Source organism: Gossypium raimondii, chromosome 3 (genome assembly GCF_025698545.1).
Source record: "Gossypium raimondii isolate GPD5lz chromosome 3, ASM2569854v1, whole genome shotgun sequence".
Taxonomy (NCBI): domain Eukaryota; kingdom Viridiplantae; phylum Streptophyta; class Magnoliopsida; order Malvales; family Malvaceae; genus Gossypium; species Gossypium raimondii.
The window spans coordinates 43941578-43966768 of NC_068567.1; the positions used below are offsets into that span (position 1 = coordinate 43941578).

General features: G+C 36.7%; 2 protein-coding genes across 2 annotated transcripts; one reads left to right on the top strand and one right to left on the bottom strand.

Annotated features, from left to right (window-relative positions):
• The first annotated feature begins 459 nt into the window (after positions 1 to 459).
• LOC105794371 (E3 ubiquitin protein ligase RIE1) lies at positions 460 to 3914 on the top strand. The gene is made up of 5 exons (XM_012623522.2): positions 460 to 1231; positions 2131 to 2250; positions 2794 to 2926; positions 3016 to 3174; positions 3291 to 3914. The coding sequence occupies exons 1-5, from the start codon at positions 759 to 761 to the stop codon at positions 3450 to 3452; spliced, it is 1047 nt and encodes a 348-aa protein (XP_012478976.1). The 5' UTR covers positions 460 to 758; the 3' UTR covers positions 3453 to 3914.
• Positions 3915 to 3995: 81 nt separating this feature from the next.
• On the bottom strand, positions 3996 to 13330 carry LOC105794370 (nuclear pore complex protein NUP155). Its single transcript, XM_012623521.2, has 13 exons — positions 12850 to 13330; positions 12122 to 12291; positions 11231 to 11357; positions 9482 to 9744; positions 7609 to 9268; positions 7318 to 7530; positions 6945 to 7192; positions 6432 to 6846; positions 6069 to 6274; positions 5454 to 5811; positions 4833 to 5051; positions 4359 to 4687; positions 3996 to 4223 (listed from the first exon to the last, which is right to left on the bottom strand). The coding sequence occupies exons 1-13, from the start codon at positions 13006 to 13008 to the stop codon at positions 4103 to 4105; spliced, it is 4488 nt and encodes a 1495-aa protein (XP_012478975.2). The 5' UTR covers positions 13009 to 13330; the 3' UTR covers positions 3996 to 4102.
• Positions 13331 to 25191: the final 11861 nt, after the last annotated feature.

Consider the following 25191-nt stretch of genomic DNA (forward strand, 5'->3'; position numbering starts at 1 on the left):
TGTTTTTTTACTCGATGGGTATTGATCCATCGTACCGATCATCAAATCGTCGATTGAAGCTTACTAGGTGGACTTTAAAAAACAACCTTAACAATACAATGACTTAAATAAAATTTTTTTGAATAATTTAGTGACTTAAATTGGAGTTTTTAAATAGTTTAGTGATCATTTTGTCATTTTTTAAAGTTAAGTGATAAAAATTATGATCTTATTAATAATTCAATTAACTTGGTAGTAATTTACTCTAAAATCAATTAATATTTAAGGAGCGTAGTGAAGGTAAAGTACTATGTTTGAACTTCAAAAACCGTATTACAGCAATACAGAAACGCAGCGGTAATAAATATGGTTGGGTAAAGAAAAAGCCAAAAGGACTGATAAATATAAAAGAAATAAAGCGCGAAAGAAAGTGAAAAAAGAAAACATATTACATACATAACACACTGTTTTTATCTTTTCAGGAAACAAAAATAATAGAGCAAAGCAGAATCCGACAGAAAACAAAATAAAAATCAATAAAAGCATCTAATTGACAGTGAGGACGGCAGTTCCGTTCTAAACCGAAAACTCTTTAATCCAAACCAGACGTTCCCTTCTTTTTCTTATTTTCAACAAATATGGTTTTTATTCTTGCTAATGTTAATACTCCAATTATGTGTTTCTTCTCTTTGTGAGTTCTCCCCAGATTTCTGAAAACCCCGAAATCAAAAAGGTGTTTTCTTTTTGTTTGTTTGTTCACATCTTCATCCAAAGCAACCATGGCGGCGTCTGATCCTCACGCGCCTCTCCTTCGTCCGCGTCAACCTGATGGCTCAGCTGCTCGCCCTGTATCGTTGGCGCATTTATTGGGGCGAGCCACGGGACGGCGTGGCGCTTCCATGCTGGTTAGGGAGACAGCGGCACGTGAGTTGGAGGAGCGGAGGGCCGACTGGGGGTACTCGAAGCCCGTGGTGGCACTGGACATGCTGTGGAATACAGCGTTCGTGGTGGTGTCGGTAGTGATGTTGATAAGTACCGCGGATGAGACGCCCAATACTCCTATTAGATTATGGATCTGTGCTTATGCTTTGCAGTGCTTGCTTCATGTTGTTTTAGTGTGGTTGGAATACAGGCGAAGGAACAGTAGGAGAATATCTGTTACGGATGAGGAGAGAGGAGAAGCAGTTTCTGGGGATGTTAATGATAGTGAAGATGAAGAAGACAGCGGTCTTTTTGGTTCAAATGAATCAAGGTCAGTTTCTTTTAGTATAATTTGACTTAAAATTTGATGTGTGTGTGTGTGTGTGTGTGTTTAAGCTTAAAATGTTGATTTTTTTTGTTTAATTTTAAATTTTAGTGTTTATTGTTCTTTAGTTGAATTGAGATGAGGATTCAGGCTTTCTTTAGAACCGATTTGTATTGGTGCATGAACTATTTATGTTCTGAAGTTAGAATTTTGATGGAAGTAGTGCTCATTTTCTGTGTTAAACTGGATGAGGATTTTAGTTCGATTTGGCGTTTTATTGGATTTTCAAGATGAATTAGATTAGGGTTTGAGGATTTAGGGGATTTGGGTCTATGGTTATTCTCAAGGAATTGGAAGGGCTTTGTTTTGGTGTTGACATTTATTTTGGCTACGGCACTGTTTTGTATGGTTTGCATGAATATAATTGGCTGAATTATCATTATCCTTTAGTCTCCCTTTCAAGAGGAGTGGAATGTCGAAACTTTGGGAATATTCTGGGCGGGGCGGATTAGGCTGCATTGTGTTTTTGTATACTTCCATGGTTCAAATACAAGAACTAGAATCATAGGCCATAGGACTAGCGTTGAGCTTTGAATGATGGTAGAATAATTTAAATTTAAGACACTTTTTGCCCCACGTTGTGCATGATAAGGAAGTTTTGGAGTTTGATGTGTCTTATCTTGTAACCAACCAATTACTGCAATATCTACTATTATAGGTAGTTTTATTTTGATTATATCGATCAATGCAGTCGACCAAAGCTATGAAATTGTTACCAAGCTATCATTTGAATGGATTTTTCTTGTATTGTACATCTAGATTTGCATTTATTTCCTATTGTAGAAACTTTAACTTGGGATGATCAACTTATTATTATTTTATTGATTTGATGATGTAATGGGCAGTATAACTAAACGATGTGAAACAGTGAATACCATGGCATCATTTCTTTGGTGGATAGTCGGCTTCTATTGGGTAGTTTCTGGTGGTGATATCCTTCTGCAGAATGCCCCGCGGTTGTACTGGTATGCTGTTAGCCAATCTATTTTTTAACAGCAAGCTTATTCAGTTTAGGGTTACATATTTGTGAATAACATATTGATTTCTGACCCCACGGAAACAAGAAATATGTAGAAGAGTTTCTACCTTTAATTGCCAAGTTATTGAAAAGTTGTACACCGGTTATTATCTCATTCTTTTATAATTAATCTATGGTGTTGTCTGCTTCAGACACAGTCACAATCAAGCTGTCACCATTAGAATATCTTTCTCTGTTTCTCAATCTGTTGCATAAAAAAAGAGTTTATATTTTAGTTAAGCCAAAGAAAGGAAATGGTAGAATGCTTTTACCTGTTAAGCATTTTGGATTTTCAAATACCGTTTTCCAAAAAGACTGTCTAGTGTTTTCTTGTCCTTTTTTTTTTTTTTTGCTGGTATGTTATATGGAAAAGCTTTAAAAGAAATTGAGATACACATTAACCCCTATTTCGAGTAAATTAGGTTTGTGGCATGGGAACCACCATGGTGTTTGCAAAGAGACTTGGATCTCAAATTTGTGACTTTTGCAGGTTGGCTGTGGTTTTTCTGGCATTTGATGTGTTCTTTGCAATCTTTTGTGTTGTTTTGGCGTGTTTGATTGGGATTGCTCTCTGCTGCTGCTTGCCTTGCATCATTGCAATTCTTTATGCTATTACGGAGCAGGTATGAAAAACTTATGTTATATTGACTGAAATCTAGAATGGATCTGCAGTAGCGCTTAACAGCATTTTCATTCTTGTGGTATTGATCAGGAAGGTGCATCGGAAGCAGATCTTAGTATCCTTCCAAAATATAAATTTCAGATTATAAACAACCGTGAGAAGCCTAGTTTGGGAGCTGGAAAAATGATCCCCATAGAAACAAGCAGTGGATACTTGGCAAATGAGCGCATACTCTTACCTGAGGATGCAGTAAGTTACAACTCTATCTGACTCCCCTTTGGGGTGATTGCTTTGCTAAATATGACTCTCTAAGATGACTGCTTTGCTATTATAATTGCCCGTGTTTTCTTTTTCTATTTTTGCAGGAATGTTGTATATGTCTAAGCTCATACGAAGATGGCGTGGATCTTCATGCTCTCCCTTGCAACCATCATTTTCATTCAACGTGTATTGTGAAATGGCTTAAGATGAATGCAACGTGTCCTCTCTGTAAGTACAATATTTTGAAGGGAAATGAGCAAGTATGAAAGAACAGGAGAGCAAGCCTTGAACATTGTCAGATTAAGTTGTCGATGATGCTGTGTATGTATAGAAAAAACGGAAGTTATGAAGAGCTGAAACTGAACTATGAAGACCGACATGCGGTAATTCATTCTTAGCTTCATTTTTTTTTTGTTTAAATGACCTTTTGGGGTTGACCTGATTCCTCTGGGGCTGGGCCCTCCCTGTGCGAGTTTTTCCACCGTCTTTAATGAAAATAGAGATGGTTGTCATGCTTCAAATGGTATCAGTATTTTATTTGCTTCATTATAATTGGTAAGAGTGAAAGATTAGTGGCTTATTGTATATTTGTTTGTTGCATCAGTGATTCAATGTTACCTCCCAGTCATAAACGGTATATCCTCTTCACATTGCATTTCCTATATGGTTGTTTTGTTCAGTTGAAATCACATTGCATTACGAATATATTTTTTCTATTTTCTTTTTAATTTTTTTTCATTAGAATAAAAATCGATATTATTTTATTTTACCATTATAGCACAAATGAAGCTAAAAGCAACGACGAACAATAGAGAATTCACTTTTTCATTAAATGAATAGCAAATTTGAAATGTGATACAATTTGTTTATTATTCATACAACAACAAAACCAAGTTTGAACTTTGAACCGAACAAACTACAAAAATCGGTCAAAAGAAAATGGGGCAATTAAAGATTCTTCAAGTTCTCGAAATCCTCTATAAACAGCCTCAGTCCGACTCTGTGGAAGTGGCAATCTCCTCACCTCCGTCATGTACCTGCAAAATCCCAAACCAAAATATACTATTTTATGAGTCCAAAACCAAGTATTCGCTCAAGGACACCCTCATTGGAAAGGATACATTTAAGGCTTCACAGTTCTTGCTCAATATATGGAACATGAAAAACTTGACCTGTTTGCTGCACTAGTGATCTTGTCGCGAATCCCCTGGTTTAGAACCATTGTTTGTTCAGGCGAGAATGCTCCACCTAATATTAAAGAAGCACCAGCAGCAGTCGTGCCCATCCTCTGTGCAAATACAGACATTGCCCATTCTCGAAGTACCACTAGCACTGATTGAAGAAGGCGTAATCTGAGATTCGGTGATGACAAAATAGCCCCATTTGATAATAATTGATCGTAAGTGTTCAAGGTAGGTTCAGCTGCACCCTTGCAAGCAGCCAGAAGAGCCCTTGCCACATCTTCATCCCCAACAGATTCGGTTCCAGATTCCACCCTCTCCTACCAAGTCCATCATGTTACGACGAAGTTTAGTATTCAACAAAACAATAACCAATTCCATTCAACAAAGCTACTGTAATGAGAATAAAATAAATTCTTGCTTTTCTTCCATTACTTTATTTGAAATTGTAAGATAAAAATATACCAATGCAGCCTTCTCTAGATGAAGGCATACAGTATCCAGAGGTAATACAGCTCCATCTCCCGGATAAACTTTAGAACCAACCCGCTTCAAAACGGAGCAAGCCTCAGCAATTCCACCGCTTAAAAGAGCTTGATCAATAAGTCTAGCCCAAGTTTCTCGGATAATGCTACTATCAGCATCACCTGAATAGTTTGCAAAGTACAACATTTCCAGGCATATCTAAAAGCAGAAATGAGAAGGCAATGAATCTCATTATTAACAAGAATAATGATATAGGAACACAAGTTAGCACATGATTAGGTAAAAGGAAATAATAGGGTACTCAGCTAAGTTCATGGAAGCATTATCCAAGAAAAAACCTTACTAACCTAAAAAAGCCATAATGTAAAACAACTCCTAACAACATGCAAAAACATTTGAAAACACAACTCAGTTTAACAAAAATTCAAGTACCTACATAGGAGACAAATTTCTCTCCCCACCCCTCATTTTGATACCCGTTTGCCCCTTGTCAGATCCCAAAATATATGTGCATATATAAATATATTCTTTTACCTTTCTTTTATATGCAAAATTCTACTAGGAGTATGAAAACAGAGGATTAAAAGCCAGAAACCACACCTCCCAAAGTTCAAAAGGAACTGCATATTCATTATACAACTGAGTAATGCTCTTCAAATCTGAAGATAACTCCTTGGCCTTCTCTCGTGCACCATTTGCTAAATTAGCATCACCATTAAACCTGCTATCAGCAGCAGATCCATTTTGAACAGATTCTGATGTACCAGGTGTAGCTTCTAACCTGGTAGCCATTGCCTCCAGTTCCTCTTTTACTTTTATCTGAAACTGAAGAACAGCAAGTTTCCCTTCTAGTAAGTCCAGCAATCCACTGTCAAAAGCACCCCGGTTAGAAGCTACCAGACCATCATTGTTACTAGCACTCTTGGCCTGGAGAACAGCATTACTTAGGTATTGACGCCTGGCATTGACAATGAAAAAAATTATTAGACAAATCATAGTGACGAGTTCTTTTTTTTTTTCTCTTACAACCACATTTAAAGCTCATTCAACAACTTATAAAACTAGAGCTGAAAACTTCAAACAGTTCATTTCGATTGAAGGAATAAGAATACATCTGGATTTTCAAAGGTTATAGAGATGAATTTGCTGATTTTCAACCCACAAGTCCATCTAAGAAGGATATTGATAAATACAGATAAAACAATAACTGTCTACCTCTGTTCAAGACTAGGAGCATTGCTCCCATCAATTGAGCGTCTTTCAGCCAGCCTCAATAACACATGAGCTGCAAGCAAATGCTGTCGCTTCAAGACATAATATCGAGCCAAAAGATCAAAGTATTTAGCTTGATTAGAATGAATAGGAGCTCCAGGTTGACCCACTGAAGGGGTTGCTGATGTCAATGCAGAGAGAGCTCGAACCTATATGTAAGATAATAAAAATGAGGAAAAACTAAAGGAAAAAGTTACTATAGCAATTCATTGTCTAAGCTCTGCAGAAAGAAAACTGTGTACACAGGTTACAACAGTCAAAACTTTAAAATAAGACATGAAAGATCACAGCAAGAAAAATAAGCACCTCTTGTGCAGGTTCACAACCAGCAGTCTGCAGAAAAGGCACCAAATCAGGACCCCCATATTCCAACAGCTCATTCTCAAGACCTAAATCGATCATAGTTCTGTACAAGTACTCATGAAACAATCTGTCAGGTGATTGAACACCAAGCTGAACAATCTGGCATATATATTTCCTTCGTGAAGCATGATCAAGGACAGATCGCACTGCAACAGGCCTAGCAGGAGACCCAAATTCCCTCTGTGAGCCCTCACCTTTCAGAGAACGTAAAGCACTAGCAATTATCTCATAGCACTGTTCACGCTGAGCAATTGCATAATCTCTGATTGCTTGCTCAATTTGTTCATGGAAAGCATCACCTACAGGATCAAGTGCCTGAGCTTTCTGTAGGGGTAAGCGAACCACAGCCTCATAAAATCTGCAGCAAGTACTCAAGTTAAAGATGAGATAATCTGATTTAAAATTATATTGTCAAAGAAATCCGATGCTAGCCTTGTAATTGAATGACAAAATCACCTTAAGTCCTCAAACCGTTTGCAAACAGTTCTTAAATCAGCAGATTCTGGAACTTTACTTAAGAAATCAAAGGCTTCCCTGGCAAGATTTTCCTTCACATCAGGATCAGGAGTTACAGCAGCTCTTTCAAGACATTCCACAGCTAAGAAAAACTTATAATCAGACTCCTTGAAATAGCTTGGACAACCCTCACGTAATTTACCACTTATATCATCCACTGTCCCCCTGCCATCAGGGCCAGTATAATACTGGAGCAAGAAACAACATTTATTAGTGCAATCCTTCAGAAACTCTAATAAACATTTAGAAGAGAAAATCTTGAGACTTAAGAAATGAGCTCATTTAGTGAACTTATACTTTAAATAAGATTTACCTCCATCAAAGCAGAAATAAGTCTTGTAGCAAGGCGGTCACCCTCCTCAGAACAAACAAGTTGATGGAATGTCAACTGAACCAATTCCTGGCGGATGTTAGCATCAAATCCCTGAACCAAGCGTGTTACATGATGCTGAGAAACAAGCTGTAGTAAAAACAGAGCTTCAGCAGACCTAAGAAGCAGCTGCCGGATGCATTCCATCGCTCTCACCTGTAGCACAAGACTTGTCAGAAACAGATATGATGCCTAGTACATAATAAATGGATGCATCAAGAAATTCCACCCCACCTCCATAGCAGCCAATTCAGCGGGACTATATGGTAACCGCTGTCTTTTATTGGACGTTCCACCACCATTAGACTCCACACTCCGGAAATAAGCACCAAATAAGTTTCTAACCATGCTCCTATCACCAGCACCTAATTCTGAACCAGTTCCATAGAGAATAGAACCAGTCATGTCACCTAAACCAGCTACACATCCATAAAGCCCTCTTCTTTTGTTCCTTCTAGACCTTAAGAATATCTCCAAAGCACGAGTCTTGTTCTCAAGGACTTGCATAGCCCCAACAGAAAGTCTGCATGCAATCAACCCATTTTCCGATGCTGCATCATAACCACCTTTCACAACCATAACAGGGAGCTCCCAAACAGGAAATAGCAACCTTGATGAGCAGAGGCAGAGCCCTTCATGAGCACCTGAGAACACTGGCTCAGCCTCCTGAACAACCTGCCCCATGCTGAAACCCCCAGCAGCAGTTCTAGTATTTGATAGTCCACTGGTACCTTCAACTTGTGGCACTCCAACAATTCTTGGGTCCTCAAATGCTTCAGCTGCCTTTTCAGCAACAACATTGCTTATAAGATTTTCAGAATGAACTATCCTTGCAGCTAGCATCAAACACATTGCAGCTGCTTCACCAGCACCAAAACGATTAAAGAAATCCTCTAATATTGGTCTTGGAGAGTTTGACTCCAACAATCTTCTCAGAATATCAACGGGCCGATTGAAAACTACTTCCATCATGCCCATGGTGCTGAAAATAACAATTCTCCTCCTTGGCAATATATGTTGAGTTGAAAGGTCACCTCTAGCCCACAACTTCCCTGATGCTTTTTCACAAGACTCAACTGAGCTTTCAGATCCACAAAATTCAAGCTCGGAATACAGGGATAACACAGTGGCAGCTGTATCTGGTAAAGGAAGAACATCTGCCACAAAGAGCATTCGGCCTTCAACGGGCAAGGAAGAAACAGATTCTCGTAATGCTCGGGAACTCCGAGCACTTGCTCCTAAATTACCTGACAGAGATGACTGTGAGCTTGAATCTCTGCTCACAATGAGAAGAGAAGACATGGTTGGTGGTGAAGAATCAGAAAGGACAAGAGTTCCAGTAGAATAGTATGCTGTTTCTACCTTCAGTGAAAGATCCTCAGTCTGATTCCTACCAGCCAAAGACATTGCGCCAAAGGTAAGTCCACCACTGACGCCTAAAGGAGGTGAAGGCCTAGTTGTTACAACTTTTAAACAGCTTGGCCTGTGGTGATGATTGTTAAATCCACTCAAACCTCCAACAGTACTATTACTTCCACTAGATGTGGAGGTAGAAAGGTACATTCGCCTACCATCTGATAAAATAGCAACAAGATGCAGCCACTTTGATTCTAACGTGGATAAAGGGGAAATTGAAACAATGGATGGTTTTGCTGATCGATTTGACGCTCTTGATGCTGTTACTTGTCTACCTCCATAATGTGCATCTTTCTGATTTAACAAATTCCTTTCTTCAGCCACTTTTTTCAATGGACTGTCTCCACTTGGCCCCATGACAAAAACCTGAATTTTCATCTCTTCAGTTCTTGCATATAGAATCTGCCTTTCGTTATCAACAACCATTTCAACAATGGGATCTACAGCTCCAAACTTAAACATATTTGGTATAACCCACCTGGAAAACCAACAAAGTTCTCTGTTCTGAAAGCATATCTAAATACTTATCAAACCAGAAGTACTCAAGATCCTCATTGTGAGGTTGCATCACACTTTTATAATCAGAAGGGGACAAATCATGCAGATAGAGAGAACTTTTAAATATATAGGTGAAATTATAGGAAAAGCAAAATGATCACACAAGCCAGCAAGATTAAGTAGCAGAACACACCTTGAAATAACACTCCCTACACCTGCAGTGAGGCAAACTTTCCGACAACGCTTATGCCAGCCAGAACCGGTCGTGTAATGCAGCTCATATATGTGGCCATCTCGGCCAGCCAAGAAAATACGACCCTTATCAGTACAAGAGATACAAGTCATAGTAACTCCGTCAGAAGGTATTGTATACTCTGGCAAAGGCTGCAGTGAAACCTCTGCATAAGGATCACTATTATCACCCCCTCCAGAGCAGCATACTCCTACAAGAATCAACTGATAACAAGGAAAGCTGATAAGAAAATATAATTTCATTAACCTACAAGCCAGGAAAAATTAGAGAGAAATGTCAATAGCAAAAAAAATGATGTTAAAACTGCAATGAAACAGATAAAATCAGTGTTGTTAGCACCCAAAGAGTTAATGCTTCTAGACCCTCCAAATGAGGGCAATTTGATGAGATGAGGACTTTTTGCACCTAAGTTCACTTTTGAATAGGGGCAAAGCCAAAGACTTTTTTTTTTTTTTGGGGGGGGGGGTAGTTACTAAATAGTATACTTTTACGATAGTAAAAATGCAATTTCACCATTTTAATAGCCTATATCTTTATAATTTTTAAAGGATTAAATCAAATTTTCATTATTTTGAGGGGTTAAAGTGCAATTTTACCATTGCTAATTTAAAATTTTATAAATTATTAAGGAGCCTAAATGGAAAACTTTCCAGTTTAGGGGGGGCCAGGCCCCTGCCACCCCCCCACCCCCCGGGGGCTCCACCACTGCTTTTGAATAAAATTTTTGAATGCTAAAATCGGCATGCTAGAGTAAAAAGCCTCTTGGATTTCTGTTTTCTTTCTTTTAAATTTTTATCAGTCACTATAGAAGTCAAAAGCAGACCCACATTTAATCTTCATAAATAAAATAAGGCATTATATTCTATTAAAAAATTTTCTTAAAAAATAGAGCCACAGCCCCAAAATTTATAGGGTAAAAAATATCTTCAGTAAAGCAGCTAGAAATCTCAACATGCAATACTTCTAAGAGAATCGGGATCACTTTCCACTTTCGACAATGTTTCAGAGACAGATAAAAAAACCAGTAGTTAGCTGCTTCTATAAAAAGTATGATAATAAGTGTCTACTCTTTTCTTATTTGGCTCTCAATTTTCTCTTCTTTTCTCGATTTCTACTCTTTCATTCTCTCTTCTTTCCTTACTTTGCTAGTGCAGCCTGTGCTCTGTTTTTCATTTATGAAACAGAACACAAATGCTGGTATGGAAGTAAAAATAAAGCAAGCATTACTAAGTTTTTGTGTTAAAAAACAGAAAGCCTTGCCCTTATTTTCTTCTTCATAACAAAGCATTTTCCTTTCTTTTTTAGCCAAAAGCCAGAAACTTTTTTTATATAGATTATGGAAAGGACTAGACTTGAAACAATCTTTTCAACTTATTATAAGAGCTTTATTAAATCCTAGTTTATTACATATGATAATTAAATTTTCTTTGATACTATTTATGTATGCATGGCTTACTTCGCTCAGTCAAGTGCTTTTTTGCACATTGCACCTCGGCAATAAAGGGGTCATTGCACCTATTGTTCTCCATATGCTCTTGTCAACATTAGATGCAATTGAAAAAGGAAATATCCATGTCCACAGGAATGATTTAGAAAGAGGATACTTTATCAATCCTATATTTGAAATTATAAATAGGATATTCAGAATAAACATCTTCCAAAGGCATATAAGAAAAGCCAAGTCTTTACCTCGACAGGAGTTGCTAATATTAAAAGATACTGTATAGCTTCAATGAAAATGCCAGGTCTAGATTTGGCGAGGCCAACAGCACATATAGCTTGTTCCTCCACATTGTATTCAGGGCATTGGCCATCCCTAATGAAAAGAAAGATATGACAAAGGGGAAACAAATAAATAACAAATAAATGTTTAGACAAGATAGAAAAGGACAAAGCACTTTGTTTCTAAAAAGTTATTAACTCTGAATTTAGCTCTGGTTGTTCAAGTACCATCTCTTGAGGGGTGAAGTATGGCAGGTCCTAGACTCAAATGATCAAAGGATGGCTCCTGGGATTGGGATCCCCCCCCAAAAATAGGTGAAGGCTATCCATTGTGGTGCAGCCAAGCAATTGAATAATAAAGAAGTACTAGGTGAACTAAATGCTGGATATATCAAACTGTGACCCAATAAGGGCCTTAATATTTCATCCGACAAGTGATTTGACTTAACTGCATTTGTAGATTGCCTATCATATAAATTGGCAATATTTTAGAAAGCAAGATTCAATGAGAAAACATTATATTTTATAGACATTACTCTGATAAACAACCCCTTATCTAGAAAGCAAGCTCACCTCTTTATATAAAGCTTAAATAAAATATTTATTTTACATCTTTGCACAGTTACCCTAGAACATTATGTAAAGATTTGTTTTCAATTTATAAAATTATGTAAAGATTTATTGCTGCCTTCATCTAAGTTACTTCTCTAAGTCCATGATATTCATTCCATAAAAATTGCTTATCATTTTATAGATATGCAACAAGCAGCAAACCAAAACTCACAATAGATGAAATGGGTAAGCTCATAAATGATAAATTACAAATCACTAAATCAAAACCAGTAACAAAAATCTCACCATTTGTCAAAACGCCAAAGAAACAAAGAATTATCCACAGATGCCCACGCCCTACGTATCTCCGGAAATATTCCACATAATGCAGTTCCTTCTCCACCAGCTGCATTATATCTTTCTATGAGTACCGGAGGTAGCTCCCAAGTATCTTCCACCTCGATCAAAGGAGGCCACTGTAGTAGAATATGAAAGAAAATTTCATTAATAAGGAGGGTAACTCATCTCAAACCATCCACCCTATTTAGACATGTCAATTTCGCCATCAAAATGCTGTGATTGCAAAGTATGCTTAAAAGAGACGAGGAAAGGACATGCCATGGGCTCAAAAAAAGGTGAAATGAAAATTAGCACAAAGCATCTATGCTGACCAACTGAATGCGGAACATTATATGGATTACTGAAACTTAAAGATAGCACTATTAGTTTAAGACTAAATTAATTGCACCCAGAAAAATGTCAAATGTGAAATGAAAAAGGGAAAGCATTTTAGAGTCCCAATGAATGCTTAATAACTACATAGAAGAACATAAGACTGAACATATTTGAAGCATTGCAATTCAACATAAATTGGAAAAAGAGCTAACTTCATATTCTTTAGGGACAGAAGACGAAAACCATCTGGTCAAGTGAATGAAAGCAAAAGTCACCAATTAAACATTAAGTTTTAACTGAAAAGTTCAGATAAATGTCAAACACTTCGTTTTTAGGGGAGAAATTGAGTAAAACTTTACCTCTCTGGGGTGTGTGGAGTAGGGATGACTGGCATATCTGGAAGCTTCCAAAGCTTCCTCAAGGTCCAACTGAGCCGCCACTTCACGGCCAATACGGTCGCTAACGACGAGTCCCGCATTGGTGACATCGCGCAATACAACCTCCTCCACCCACGACATCGTAAAAACCCTAGAATCAGAAAGGGGGAGAATGTGGTTGGATTCAAAAAGAAGAGCCCCAAGGTTTTCTTCTACGGGCTGTCAAATTGAATGCAACCCTAGCTTAATTTTGGCTATCGATTTTGATTTTTTTTTCCTTAAATGAAATCAAGGGGGGGAATGGCAGAAGTTAGTGAAAGTACAGGAAATAAAAAAAAAAAAGAAAGGAAAGAAAGCGTTAAAGCGTAAGTATATAAAATAGGGTTTATTCAAGGGTTTTCCAGTGGCGGGGAAATTAAGCTATTTTTTCAGAGAGCGGGCCTTAAAGTTTTGAGTTTTCATTCTCTTTTTCTACAATATGAATTCAATTCTTCGAGAGTTTTTAAGATTATAAGATTGTAATACTATATGTGTTATGTAGATAACTCTAACATGGCTTTATTTCTATTTTGTTAGCTAAAATTTTTACTCAATTTAATCAATTTAATCAATATAATTATTTGAATCAGTCACCGTTGTTAAAAATTCAGTTAATTCATTAATAAATTACTGACATGATATATTAACTAATTGAACGAAGATCCATGATTTTTATTTTTTACTTTTGATTAAAGTTTAAAGACTTGATTGTAATTATTTCAACACTTTTCCGTTCCAAAAGCAAGTTACTTCCTTGTTACATGTGTTCAAACCCCAAGCATGATAGGATTGAAAACTTTTGCAACTAAAACTGTGATTCGAACTTCCCCTACTTGGATTATAAAGCCACCACTTATGATTGCTTTAGAGTATTGATACTTCTCGCTATTCAGTAAGAATCACATCTCTAAGGTCTCAATTAAGTAACAAGGATTAGTTAAGATTCTTGTTTTCTCACTTACTTCTTTGATCATAATGGAGGCTAAGACGATCTTCAACACATGTAGGGGCAAAATTAGGGGGCTGGCAAGAGCCCCGATCCCCCCTAAAATGAAAAATTTTCTATTTAGGTCTTTTAATTTTTTTTAAAATTTTAAATTAATAAAAGTAAAATTACACCTTTGGCCCCCTAAAAATATAAAAATTTGATTTAATTCTTTTAAGATTATATAGATATAGGCTATTAAAATGGTGAAATTACATTTTTGCTACTGTAAAAATTACAATTTAATTTTGGTCCCCCTGAAAATTTTTCTAGTTTCGCCCCTAAGCGTGACCATGAATTTTTATCTGCAAGGCAAGAGATTGAAAATTCTCGTGTTTCAAGCAAGGTTCCAATGCTTCATGCATCTGTTCATCAGAATATTTCCAAGTTTGAGATGTAAGTGTTTGACTTCTTATTTGTTTGGAACATAGCCCATGTTTATGCTAAATTGTTCATGGCTTTATGCAAATTATTTGTAGAAGCTATGAGATGATGGAATAAATACTCAAAGTTTACACATACAAAGGAGTAAAGTCCATATTTCATGAGCCAAAGATGAAAGGAATTTATGCCTCAAAAGGATGGTTTATGAAGCTCATGAAAGGTGTTGAATGTTTTTCGCTAACTCCCTCAGGTATTGGTATATGCATACTTATATGATATGGATATTATTCATTGACATGATATGCTACGTAGGCTTCATGCATATAGACACGCATCCTACTCTAGACTCAACACGTGTTTATACGGTCTTATGCACGTGTAACCTCATAGGAGAGCGAGCTCGACCTATGAGTTTGGCCTACAAGCTCATCCTGTGAGCTCATTAGGATCTGACCCAAATCTATTCGGTTTTTGGGCTGACAATGGTAATTATCCTAATAATTTGTCCCTTATCTGGTTGAGAAGAGAGTCATAAAGTGACTCTGGTTGGAACCTGATTTGGCTAAAATAGGGGTTACATAAATGAAGCTTATCAATTATGTTTTACAATTCATCATACGCCATATAGCTCACCACGTGTAGAGAAAAAACAATACAGTTGTTTGTAACTAATTATTTTTTTTACCCTTGGGCATTTGAATCGTTGAAGTGTGTGGGAAACCCCTTTTAAAAGGAGGGTTAATTGAATCCTAAAAATCATATTACCTCAATTCAAAATTTTGAAGAAGAGTCACAACCAAGAAGGATAACTTCAGAGGTAATCTTTCTAAAATTTTCTTTGCATTATCAACTTTCTTTCACTGGTAATTCATGGCTAGAACCAGAGGTAGTGGTCGTCAAATCGTGGGGAATCCTTCACAACGTCAGGATACAAGGGACGTTATGGAAGCCAAAGAGTATGTTTGCATGATAAAAGTAGAAGAGATGAATTAAATCCTAGTTGTACGAGGGATTCAAATTCCCAATTTTGTGTATGATTTTTCAATTCCTGAAAGATCACACCAATCGAGCAACACCAGTGACAACAGTTTCTTACTTCCATTACATGTGTTAGAAACAGGTTTTCATTTACCCCTCCATCCCTTTTTTCGCCATCTCCTTAATGATTACAGGATAGCTCCCGACCAATTATCTTATTTTTTTGGTGGTTGACTCTAGCATATTTCACCAAATGTAGTCGACACAATGAAGTAGCGCTAATCGTTGTATTTCAAGGTTTATACCAACTAAAGGCTCATAACCGAGTGGGCTTGATAGGCCTGTTCTACTTCACTCCTCACGAAGGTGTAAAATCCATCGTCACCAACAAGTGTACCAATCTTTGTCTCAATCTTTGCAAATATTTACAAGTCAAATACAAGCTTAACAGCGGTTTTGATTTCCCAACTAAGTGGTCATTGCCATACAAAAATATATGCACGAGAGGTAAGATATAATATCAGAACAAGGCTGGGGACAGTATTATAGGCTTCACCAGGGTGGTTTGCTTGATTTGGAAGAAATATTGACTACTAGAAATGTTTTTCAATATTGCCTGTTAAATTTGAGTCCTAATGGATGGAGACAAGCTGATGTAGATGTTAGGGCAAACACCATTAATCTTGTTCCTACACAGTTCACATGGCCTAACGAGGCAATTGATGAATTGGCTCTTATACTATACGGGAATAAGGATGATTCTAGGAATTATTTTTATACTTTTTTTAAACAAAAGCCTCATTCATGGTCTTCGCAACCTTCAACAAATATTGAGTGTGATATGAATCCCCTTATGCTAACTTCTGGTGATGATAAAAGAATTGTTGGTGATGTAGGCACAACTAAAGGCATTGAAGATAATTCTAAGGAATCCACCAGCTTATCAAGAGAAATTGACGAATACATGGACATACGCTTATATATGCAAAGTGGTCCTTCTAGTGTCACTACTAGAGATGACAATACGAACAGTAAAAAGAAACAAAAAACTACTGCCAGAGTTGTTAACATTATTCTTAGTAGCGAAATGAAGGTAGTCCAAGAGCAGAGCTCTGTCGAAAGAGAAGAGGGGTTTACACTGAAGTTTTTGATGATGTTAATCCTATCTTTATAGCTTCTACTATAAGTTCGTCTCCTGATACTTCCCCTATTAACTGCCCATCACCATCAAGAACAATTATCGACAATACTTTTGGAATTACTATTTCTCATGGCCCCCTGGTGGTTCTGTGAAATTCAATATTCCTGGTGGCGATATAGGGACCTTATTCCTTGGTGCGAGCAACTTAATATAAATAAGTTTCCCTTCAGCCCCAGTAAAGTATCAAAGCAATGGAACTCTCTCTTACCTGAGGAAAAAAAAGGCTTTTCTATCTAGGTGAATCATCTACAAACCAAGGAAACCTACACTACAAGAGTTTATAGTCTCTTTGCAAGTGGTGTTAAATAAAGCTTGCATTGCTAGCTTGGGCCTTGTTAAAGGTATCAACAAGAAAGAAATTAGAAAGAGGGAGAATGAAAATATATATCAGTTCACTATGGGAGCACTGGCACAGACACATGAACATTATGCTACTTTGGCTGAAGAGAATTGGAGATTGTCAGAAGAAAACCAAAGGCTGGGAGAACGACTTGCTATTACTGAAAAAGATGTGGAGAAATTACATAGAGTGATCGCTGCTGAACGAACGGATAAACTAGCGATAAAAGCTGGCTTAAGGAAGATGGATGAAGAACGTAAAATTGTGGTGGTTGACTTAAAGAAGAGCCACAAGGAAACTATGGAGAAATATAAGAAGGAAATTAGTAAAGCATATAGGAATACTCGCCAGATTTGAAGGCTAATTTTTTGTTACATACTCAAATAGTTGGTGGCCCTTTTGATGCTCAAAGAGTAAATTTCAATGCTCTTAGCAAGCTAAGTGGTAGTCATCTAGATTTCGACATCTATTTTCCCTCTGGAACAGCTTGGGAGGAATTTGCAACAGAATGGAAAAACTCATGAAATTTTTTCCTCGCTGATGATCCTACCGAGACAAGCTCTACTTCTAAAGATCCCAGTAGTGCTAGTGTTACTCCCGTGAACAAAGGCGAAGGCAATGAATGCAATGGGCATAATGAGGAAGAAGATGAAATGTTAGCTGACCTTCAGGAACAAATAGTAATTTATGATTTGATTGTTCTTTGTTGTTTTTGCTTGTTACCTTTGAATAAAAAATAAAAATCTTAGTTGGATTCTCATCAATTTAGTGATGTGTTTAGTTTTTGATTTATTTTAAACCATTGTGTAGTCATATTGCTAACATAAATACACTAAGTAACAAAAGTTACCAAGATGATTAACTTTAAGAAAATCATTCATAACTTTGAACCCGTTATACTTGGGTTATAATTTTAGATCATTGAATCCTTAGCTAAATAAACATATATTAAGAAACTATTTAAGGGTTGCGTTCTTAAAGGAACAAATTCAAATAAACTTAGGTTGTGATTTTAAATCAGCTAACCTTTATCATATCAGCTGTGAACGTAGGTCAGCGAGCTGTTTTAGGAGTTGCAATCTCAAATCAGCTAACTCAAAGAAACTTAGGTTGTGATCTTAAATCAGCTAACCTTTATAATATTAGCTGTAAACGTAGGTCATTGAGCTATTTTAGGAGTTGCGATATTAAATTAGCTAACTCAAAGAAGCTTAGGTTGTGATCTTAAATCAGCTAACCTTTATAATATCAGCTGTGAACGTAGGTTAGTGAGATGTTTTAGGAGTTGCGATCTCAAATCAGCTAACTCAAAAAAACTTAGGTTGCAGTCTTAAATCAACTAACCTTTATAATATCAGCTATGAACGTAGGTCATTGAGCTATTTTAGGAGTTCCGGTCTTAAATCAGCTAACTCAAAGAAACTTAGGTTGTGATCGTAAATCAGCTAACCTTTATAATATCAGCTGTGAACGTAGGTCATCAAGCTGTTTTAGGAGTTGTGATCTTAAATAAACTAACTCAAAGAAACTTAGATTGCGATATTAAATCAGCTAACCTTTATCATATCATCACTTGTAAATAATACTTATTTATTGAAGAAAAGAATTTGTTCATACATAATACTTATTCAAATGGTAGGCATTCCATGTTCGTGGTAGAATAAGACCCTTCATTTTTGCTAACTTGTAGTCTCCATAACCTATTCTTTATATCACCATGTAGGGCCCTTCATAGCTTGGAGCCATCTTTCCTTGCTGCGCTACTAGAAAACTAGCTTCAATATTTCTGAGAACAAGATCACCCACTTGAAACTGCTTGTTTTTCACTTTAGAATTATAATAGTTAGCTACTTGTTGAGTTCGCACAGTAACCTTGACTTTTTCTATTTCTCTAACTTTATCAACGAGATCCAGGCTGAGTCTCATAGCCTCTTGGTTAGCACTTTCATCAAAATTAACGTTCTATGCGAGCGCATAAATATCTCAACAAGAATCACTACCTCTACTCCATACACAAGTGAGAACGCAGTATCCCTAGTCGCCGTGTAAGGCAAGGTTTGAAAGGCCCAAATAATTCCTGACAGTTCCTCTAATGAAGCACCTTTGGCATCATCAACCTTCTTTTTTAGAGTTGTTAGAATTTTCTTATTCATGGCCTTTACTTGACCATTTGTTTGGGGAGTATTGACAGAACTTTAGGCCAGAGCAATTTGTAAATCCCTAAAAAAATATTAAATTTCCCTTGGAATTATGTTCCATTATCTGTTATGATTAGGTGAGGGATGCCGAATTTGTACACAATAGACTTCCAAAGAAAGGATTCCATTTGTTTTTCTATAACTGTAGCTAAGGCTTCAACTTCTATCCATTTAGTAAAATAATCTACAACCACCATTATGAACTTCTTTTGCACTATAGCTATTGGAAATCGGCCCAGAATATCAACTCCCTAGGTTGTGAATGGCCAAAGGCCCAACATAATTTACAATGGCTTTGCTGGTAATCGTTGTATTTGAGCATATCTCTGATAAGAACCACAAGTGCGAAACATATGATATGTATCATTTTGCACTATTGGCTAGTAGTATCCTTTTCTATAGAGTACACTCTGTACAAGGATATACCTAACAGTTACACAATAAAGCAAATTGTTTTAATCAACCAAAAATGGAATAATTCACTAACTAATAGGCATTAGTCAACTAGAATTGGGATAATTTACTAATTAATAAATATTCAAGATATAAATAATAACGTCATACCTCGCAGCCTTATGTTGTAATTTGGCGAGCTCTTTCTTGTTAAGATGATTTTCCTTACTTTGCAATGTTCAGATAATGAGAGTTATCCACGTTTCTTCTTGATCCAAGCTAAAAAATTGCGGCATGTCTTAGCTCGGGTGATAGTACTAGAAAGAAAATAGGGTTTTCCCCTTACTTATTGGTTAAATGGTTCCCATTTAGTTATCCTTAGCATACATTTTAGCATTTTCAGTTTAGTAAATTGCATTTCATAACTTAGTGAATCCTAGCCTATTTTATCCTTAATTTTACTATCTTTTTGCATTAATGTCGCTGCATGAGGTAATTCCAGATTGCGTCTAGAATTGTCGCCACACCTAACAGTTGTCCGGATAAGAACTAAAATTGCGTGAGTTGTCCAGTCTGGTATAACCAACCTGTATGTACAAAGATAGAATAGTTTTGAGGAAAGGACACCTGTACTGTGGGAGAAGGACATAAAAGGTGGACGTGAGAAGAAAAAAGGGAGTTTTTTTTCGGATCATCATCTTTATCATCCTACCTTGAAGCTTGCGGCCATGGCAGCTTAAGCCTCTCATGGGTGAGCCAACGTGAAAACTAGATGTAGACTAGCTTCTGACGAGGAGACATAAGTGAAAGACAAGAAGGAATAGAGAGATTTAATCGAGTTATCTAGGAATAGTATTCTCCACTCAATTCTTTCTTGTTTCTTTCTAAATGCTGGTGATTTTTCTTTGTTTTCTGTTTGTATTAAAGTACACATGAATTCTTGGTTAAATTTTATCTTATTCAATCTTGCTTTTATTGTTTAACCTTGGGGTTTGAATGTTTTTAACACGGAAGTGTTATTGCAGTCACTGACACTAGAAAGTGCAGTGACAGTTTGAGCCAACAAGCATTACAACGGAAGTTGAGTGAGGATTAGAGGAATTTAGTCCACTTATTCTTAATATGCCATGTTTCCATCATCGGAAGGTGGGGTTAATGTGCTTGTTTAAGTCTCAAATTAAATAAAGGAGTGATGCTGGGTAAGATATACATTGAATTTTATTGCCTCGACAATCACCTATCTTTTTATACCTTGTAAGCAGTTTGTATTCTGCTTAAGATTCATGTTGGGGATCCCAATTTATCATTATCATATTTTATTTTATTATTTTCCACTTATTGCATCGACAACTGTCCTCATAATTTATCTTGTTTGCACCGAAATTAATAGACAAAAGACTACCATCCCTATGGGATTGATATTCGACAGACTTACATCTGCCTATTATACTTGCATCGACAATGTACGCTTGCACATTATTGCTGTGACGTCAAACAGCCGATCAAGTTTTTGGCGCCATTACTGGGGATAACGTTTGTTTGATGTTTATTTTTGTTTTTGTGTTTTTGCACTTTAGTTTCCTTATATAATATTTAGTATTCACTAACTGGTTTTTCTTTGTTGCTAATTCTTTAACTTCAATTTAGGTTTTTTATGACCCGAAGCAATTTAGATTTTCTTGCCGATTTTGATTCAAAAATTAAAAAGACTGTTTGGAGTAGACTTCGAGAACAAAGAAATATGGCTCTACCAAGGAACAATGCAACTATACCCCCGATGTAACAACAAAATATTAATAACCCATTGTTGCCATAAGATGCTCGCATACAAAATATGACTATACGAGATTTTTTAGTATCTGTCTTGGATGATTTACAACCAGGAGTTGTTAGGCTAGCAATCCAAGTTGGGAATTTTGAACTCAAGCCAGTAATGTTTCAAATGCTGAATTCTAATGGACAATATGATGGGCTGCCACACGAAGATGCGAGAGAACATATTAAATCCTTTTTATTGATCTGTGCTTCCTTTAGTCAACAAGGCGTTCCTGATGATACCTTGAAGATGCAATTATTTCCTTAATCCTTACAGGGAAGAGCCTGTACTTGGTTTTTTGGACTTCCTGCCGGATCAATTAGTTCTTGGGATGCACTAACTACACAGTTTGTTTTGCGATTTAACCCACCGACAATGAATGCTCGTCTTCAAAATGATATTACTTCTTATCATCAACTTGATGATGAAAATCTTCACACCACATGGGAACGTTATAAATATTTACTTTGACATTGTCCCATACATGACATTCAACCAGAAACACAAATTGAGATTTTTTATAATGGGCTGAATTCACATATAAGGAATCTTGTTGGCGCATCAGCTAATGGATCTCTACTGGATTGTACTTATAATGGTGCTGTGAGAATTCCTGAGAGAATTTCTCAGAATGATTATCAATACCCTATCTCTAGAGCTGCACAAGCAAAAACTACTCCAGGAGTTATTGAATTGGATGCAATAACAGCCTTAAGTGCTTGAGTTTCTTCTCTCACAAACATGATTAAAAATATGTAAGGGACTAGTGGCGTTGCACCTAAACAAGTCGCTCAACAAGTTGGTGTTCCTACTTTTTGTTTAGAAATTTGTACTGACAACCATAGCTATGAAGATTGTCCACAACATGCAGAGAATGCCTATTATATTAGTAACATCTGCAATAATTCTTATGGTAATTCTTGCAACAACTCTGCACGCAACCATTTTGGGGAACTCAAAATAGTGGACAAAATGCTACAACATTCAGATATGGGAATATATCTGCTCAGGGAAATTATAATCCCAGACAAGGGAATTATAATCAATAACAGCAGAACTACAATCAACATACTTAGATGCATCCAAAATAAGGCTAGACACATCTACACCAAAATCTGATGCAGCCACAACACTCTTCAATACCAAATCAGCATGTTTAAGGACATCGACAGCAATCGTACACTCAGGCTTCTACTTTTGACCCGTTAGCAACTCTTGAGGCATTAATGCGGGAGCATATTACTCGCACGGAAGTTATTATACAAGGGAATTCATCTTCCATTCGAGTATTGGAGGCACAACTAGGACAACTTGCTTCAAATCTGAATACTCGACCACTAGGCTTATTACCTAGTGACACAGAAAATATTAGTCTGAGGGGGGAAAACATTGTAAGGCTATTACTCTTAGGAGTTGTAAACGAACTGGTGAACCGTTTATCGACTCTACTGTAGCACTTCAATATACAAATAGAGTGATCATTGGTGAGAAGGTTAAATCTGATGAATTTGTTGATGCATCAGATAAAGTAGTTTAACACATTGTCACTCATATGCCTAATGTCTGACCTTCAAAACTGTCGATGCAATCAAAGGTGTCGGCGCAAGCAGATATATCTCTACGTTTACCCTTCCCAAAAAGATTCAGGAAGAATGAGCATGACAAGCAGTATCAGCAGTTCCTGGACACACTGAAGCAACTGTAAATCAACATTCCTTTAGTAGATGCTCTGGTACAAATTCTGAGTTATGAGAAATTTATAAAAGACCTATTGTCCAAGAAGAAGAAGCTTACTAATATTGAAACTATTACACTCACAAAAGGCTGTAATGCTATTTTAACAAACACGTTACCTCCTAAATTGAAAGATTATGGGAGCTTTATCATCCCATGTTCAATTGGCAATCATTATTTGGGTAAGGCTTTATGCAACTTGGGAGCTAGCATTAACCTAATGCCACTATCTACTTTCAGAAAGTTGGGAATTGGTCACATAAAATCTACTGCAGTGACATTACAACTAGTTGATCAATCATTGGCTCAACCTGAAGGGCAAATAAAAGACGTCTTAGTTCGTGTGGATAAATTTGGTTTTCCAGCTGATTTCATCATACTTGACTGCGAGGTAGACAATGAGGTTCCTATAATATTGGGACGACCATTTTTAGGCACCGATCGAACTTTGATTAATGTTTATAAGGGTGAACTAACCATGCAACTTAATGATGAGCAAGTCACCTTCATTTTTTTTAAATCTGTTCAATACAAGGACAAAGAAGAATCCCATACTGTTGATGTGCTAGATAATCTAATTGAGGAAGAATTTAATGACCAAAGCATAGTACTTTCTAAAGATTTTGCAGTGACATTTGATGTCGAATCCTTAGATGATTGTGACAACATGATTGAGGCTAATAATCTTGAACTTAAGCATGGATGGCAGATTGAATCCTTAGACCTAGCCAATAGAACAACAACAATTTTCAAACTATCTATTGAAAAAGCTCCAACTTTGGAATTGAAACCACTACCTCCTTATCTTAAATATGTCTTTCTAGGTGACCACAATACTCTCCCGGTTATTGTCTCCGTAACACTAGATGTAACTCAAGAAGAGAAATTGGTCCATATTCTCAAGCAACACAAACAAGCTATCACTTGGAGTATTGCCGATATTCAAGGTATTAGTCCTTTTTTTGCATGCACAAGATCAAGTTGGAAGATGAAGAGAAGCAATTGATTGACTAGTAAAGAAGATTAAATGAGAAGATGAATAAATTTGTCAAGAAGGAAATCATAAAATGGCTTGATGCTGGAATTATTTACCCGATTTCTGATATCAATTGAGTAAGTCCAGTGTAATGCGTGCCTAAAAAGAGTGACATCGCTGTACTTTGCAATGATAAGGATGAATTAATTCCTACACGCATTCTTAAAGGATGGTGAGTTGAATGGATTATCGCAAATTGAATGCGGCCACAAAGAAGGATCACTTCCCACTTCCTTTCATTGACCAAATTCTAGATCGACTTACTGGAAAGGCCTATTACTACTTTTTAGACGACTATTTTGGATACAATCAAATTGCTATTACACCGGGGGATCAGAAGAAAACAACCATCACCTACCCTTTTGATATTTTCGCCGTATGCCTTTCTGTCTTTGCAATACACCAGCCATATTTCAAAAGTGCATGATGGCAATATTCTCAGATATGATCGAAGACTCTTTAAAGGTGTTTATGGATGATTTCTCAGTCTATGAGAATGATTTTTATCATTCTGCTAACAATTTGGATAAAGTGTTGAAGTGATGTGAGGACACACATCTTGTCTTGAATTGGGAAAAATGTCATTTCATGGCAATTGAAGGCATTGTGTTAGGACATCGCATCTCTAGTCAACACATTCAAGTAGACAAAGCTAAGGTGGAAATCATTGAGAAATTACCTCCACCAACAAACGTGAGTGGTATTCGTAGTTTTCTTGGACACGCGGAGCTTTATAGAAGGTTTATTAGAGATTTTTTAAAAATTTCAAAGCCCTTATGCTCATTGCTGGAACAGAATCGAAAATTCTTTTTTGATGATGCATGTCTAGATGCCTTTATTCAGTTAAAAAAGAAGCTAGTGAATGCACCCATTGTCATTGCACCAGATTGGTCTCAACCTTTTGAAGTTATGTGCTATTCAAGTGACTTTGTTGTGTGTGCAGTTCTAAGACAATGAAAGGGAAAAATATTTCATGCCATCTATTATGCTAGCAAAAATCTTTCAGAGGCTCAACTCAATTATACCACCATAGAGAAAGAATTGCTTGCTGTAGTCTTTACTTTTGACAAGTTTCGTTCCTATCTTGTCGGCGCAAAGGTTACTGTATTCACTGATCATTTGGCGTTATGATATCTCTTTGCGAAGAAGGATTCCAAACCAAGACTGATACACTGGATATTACTGTTGCAAGAATATGACATCGAGATAAAATATTATAA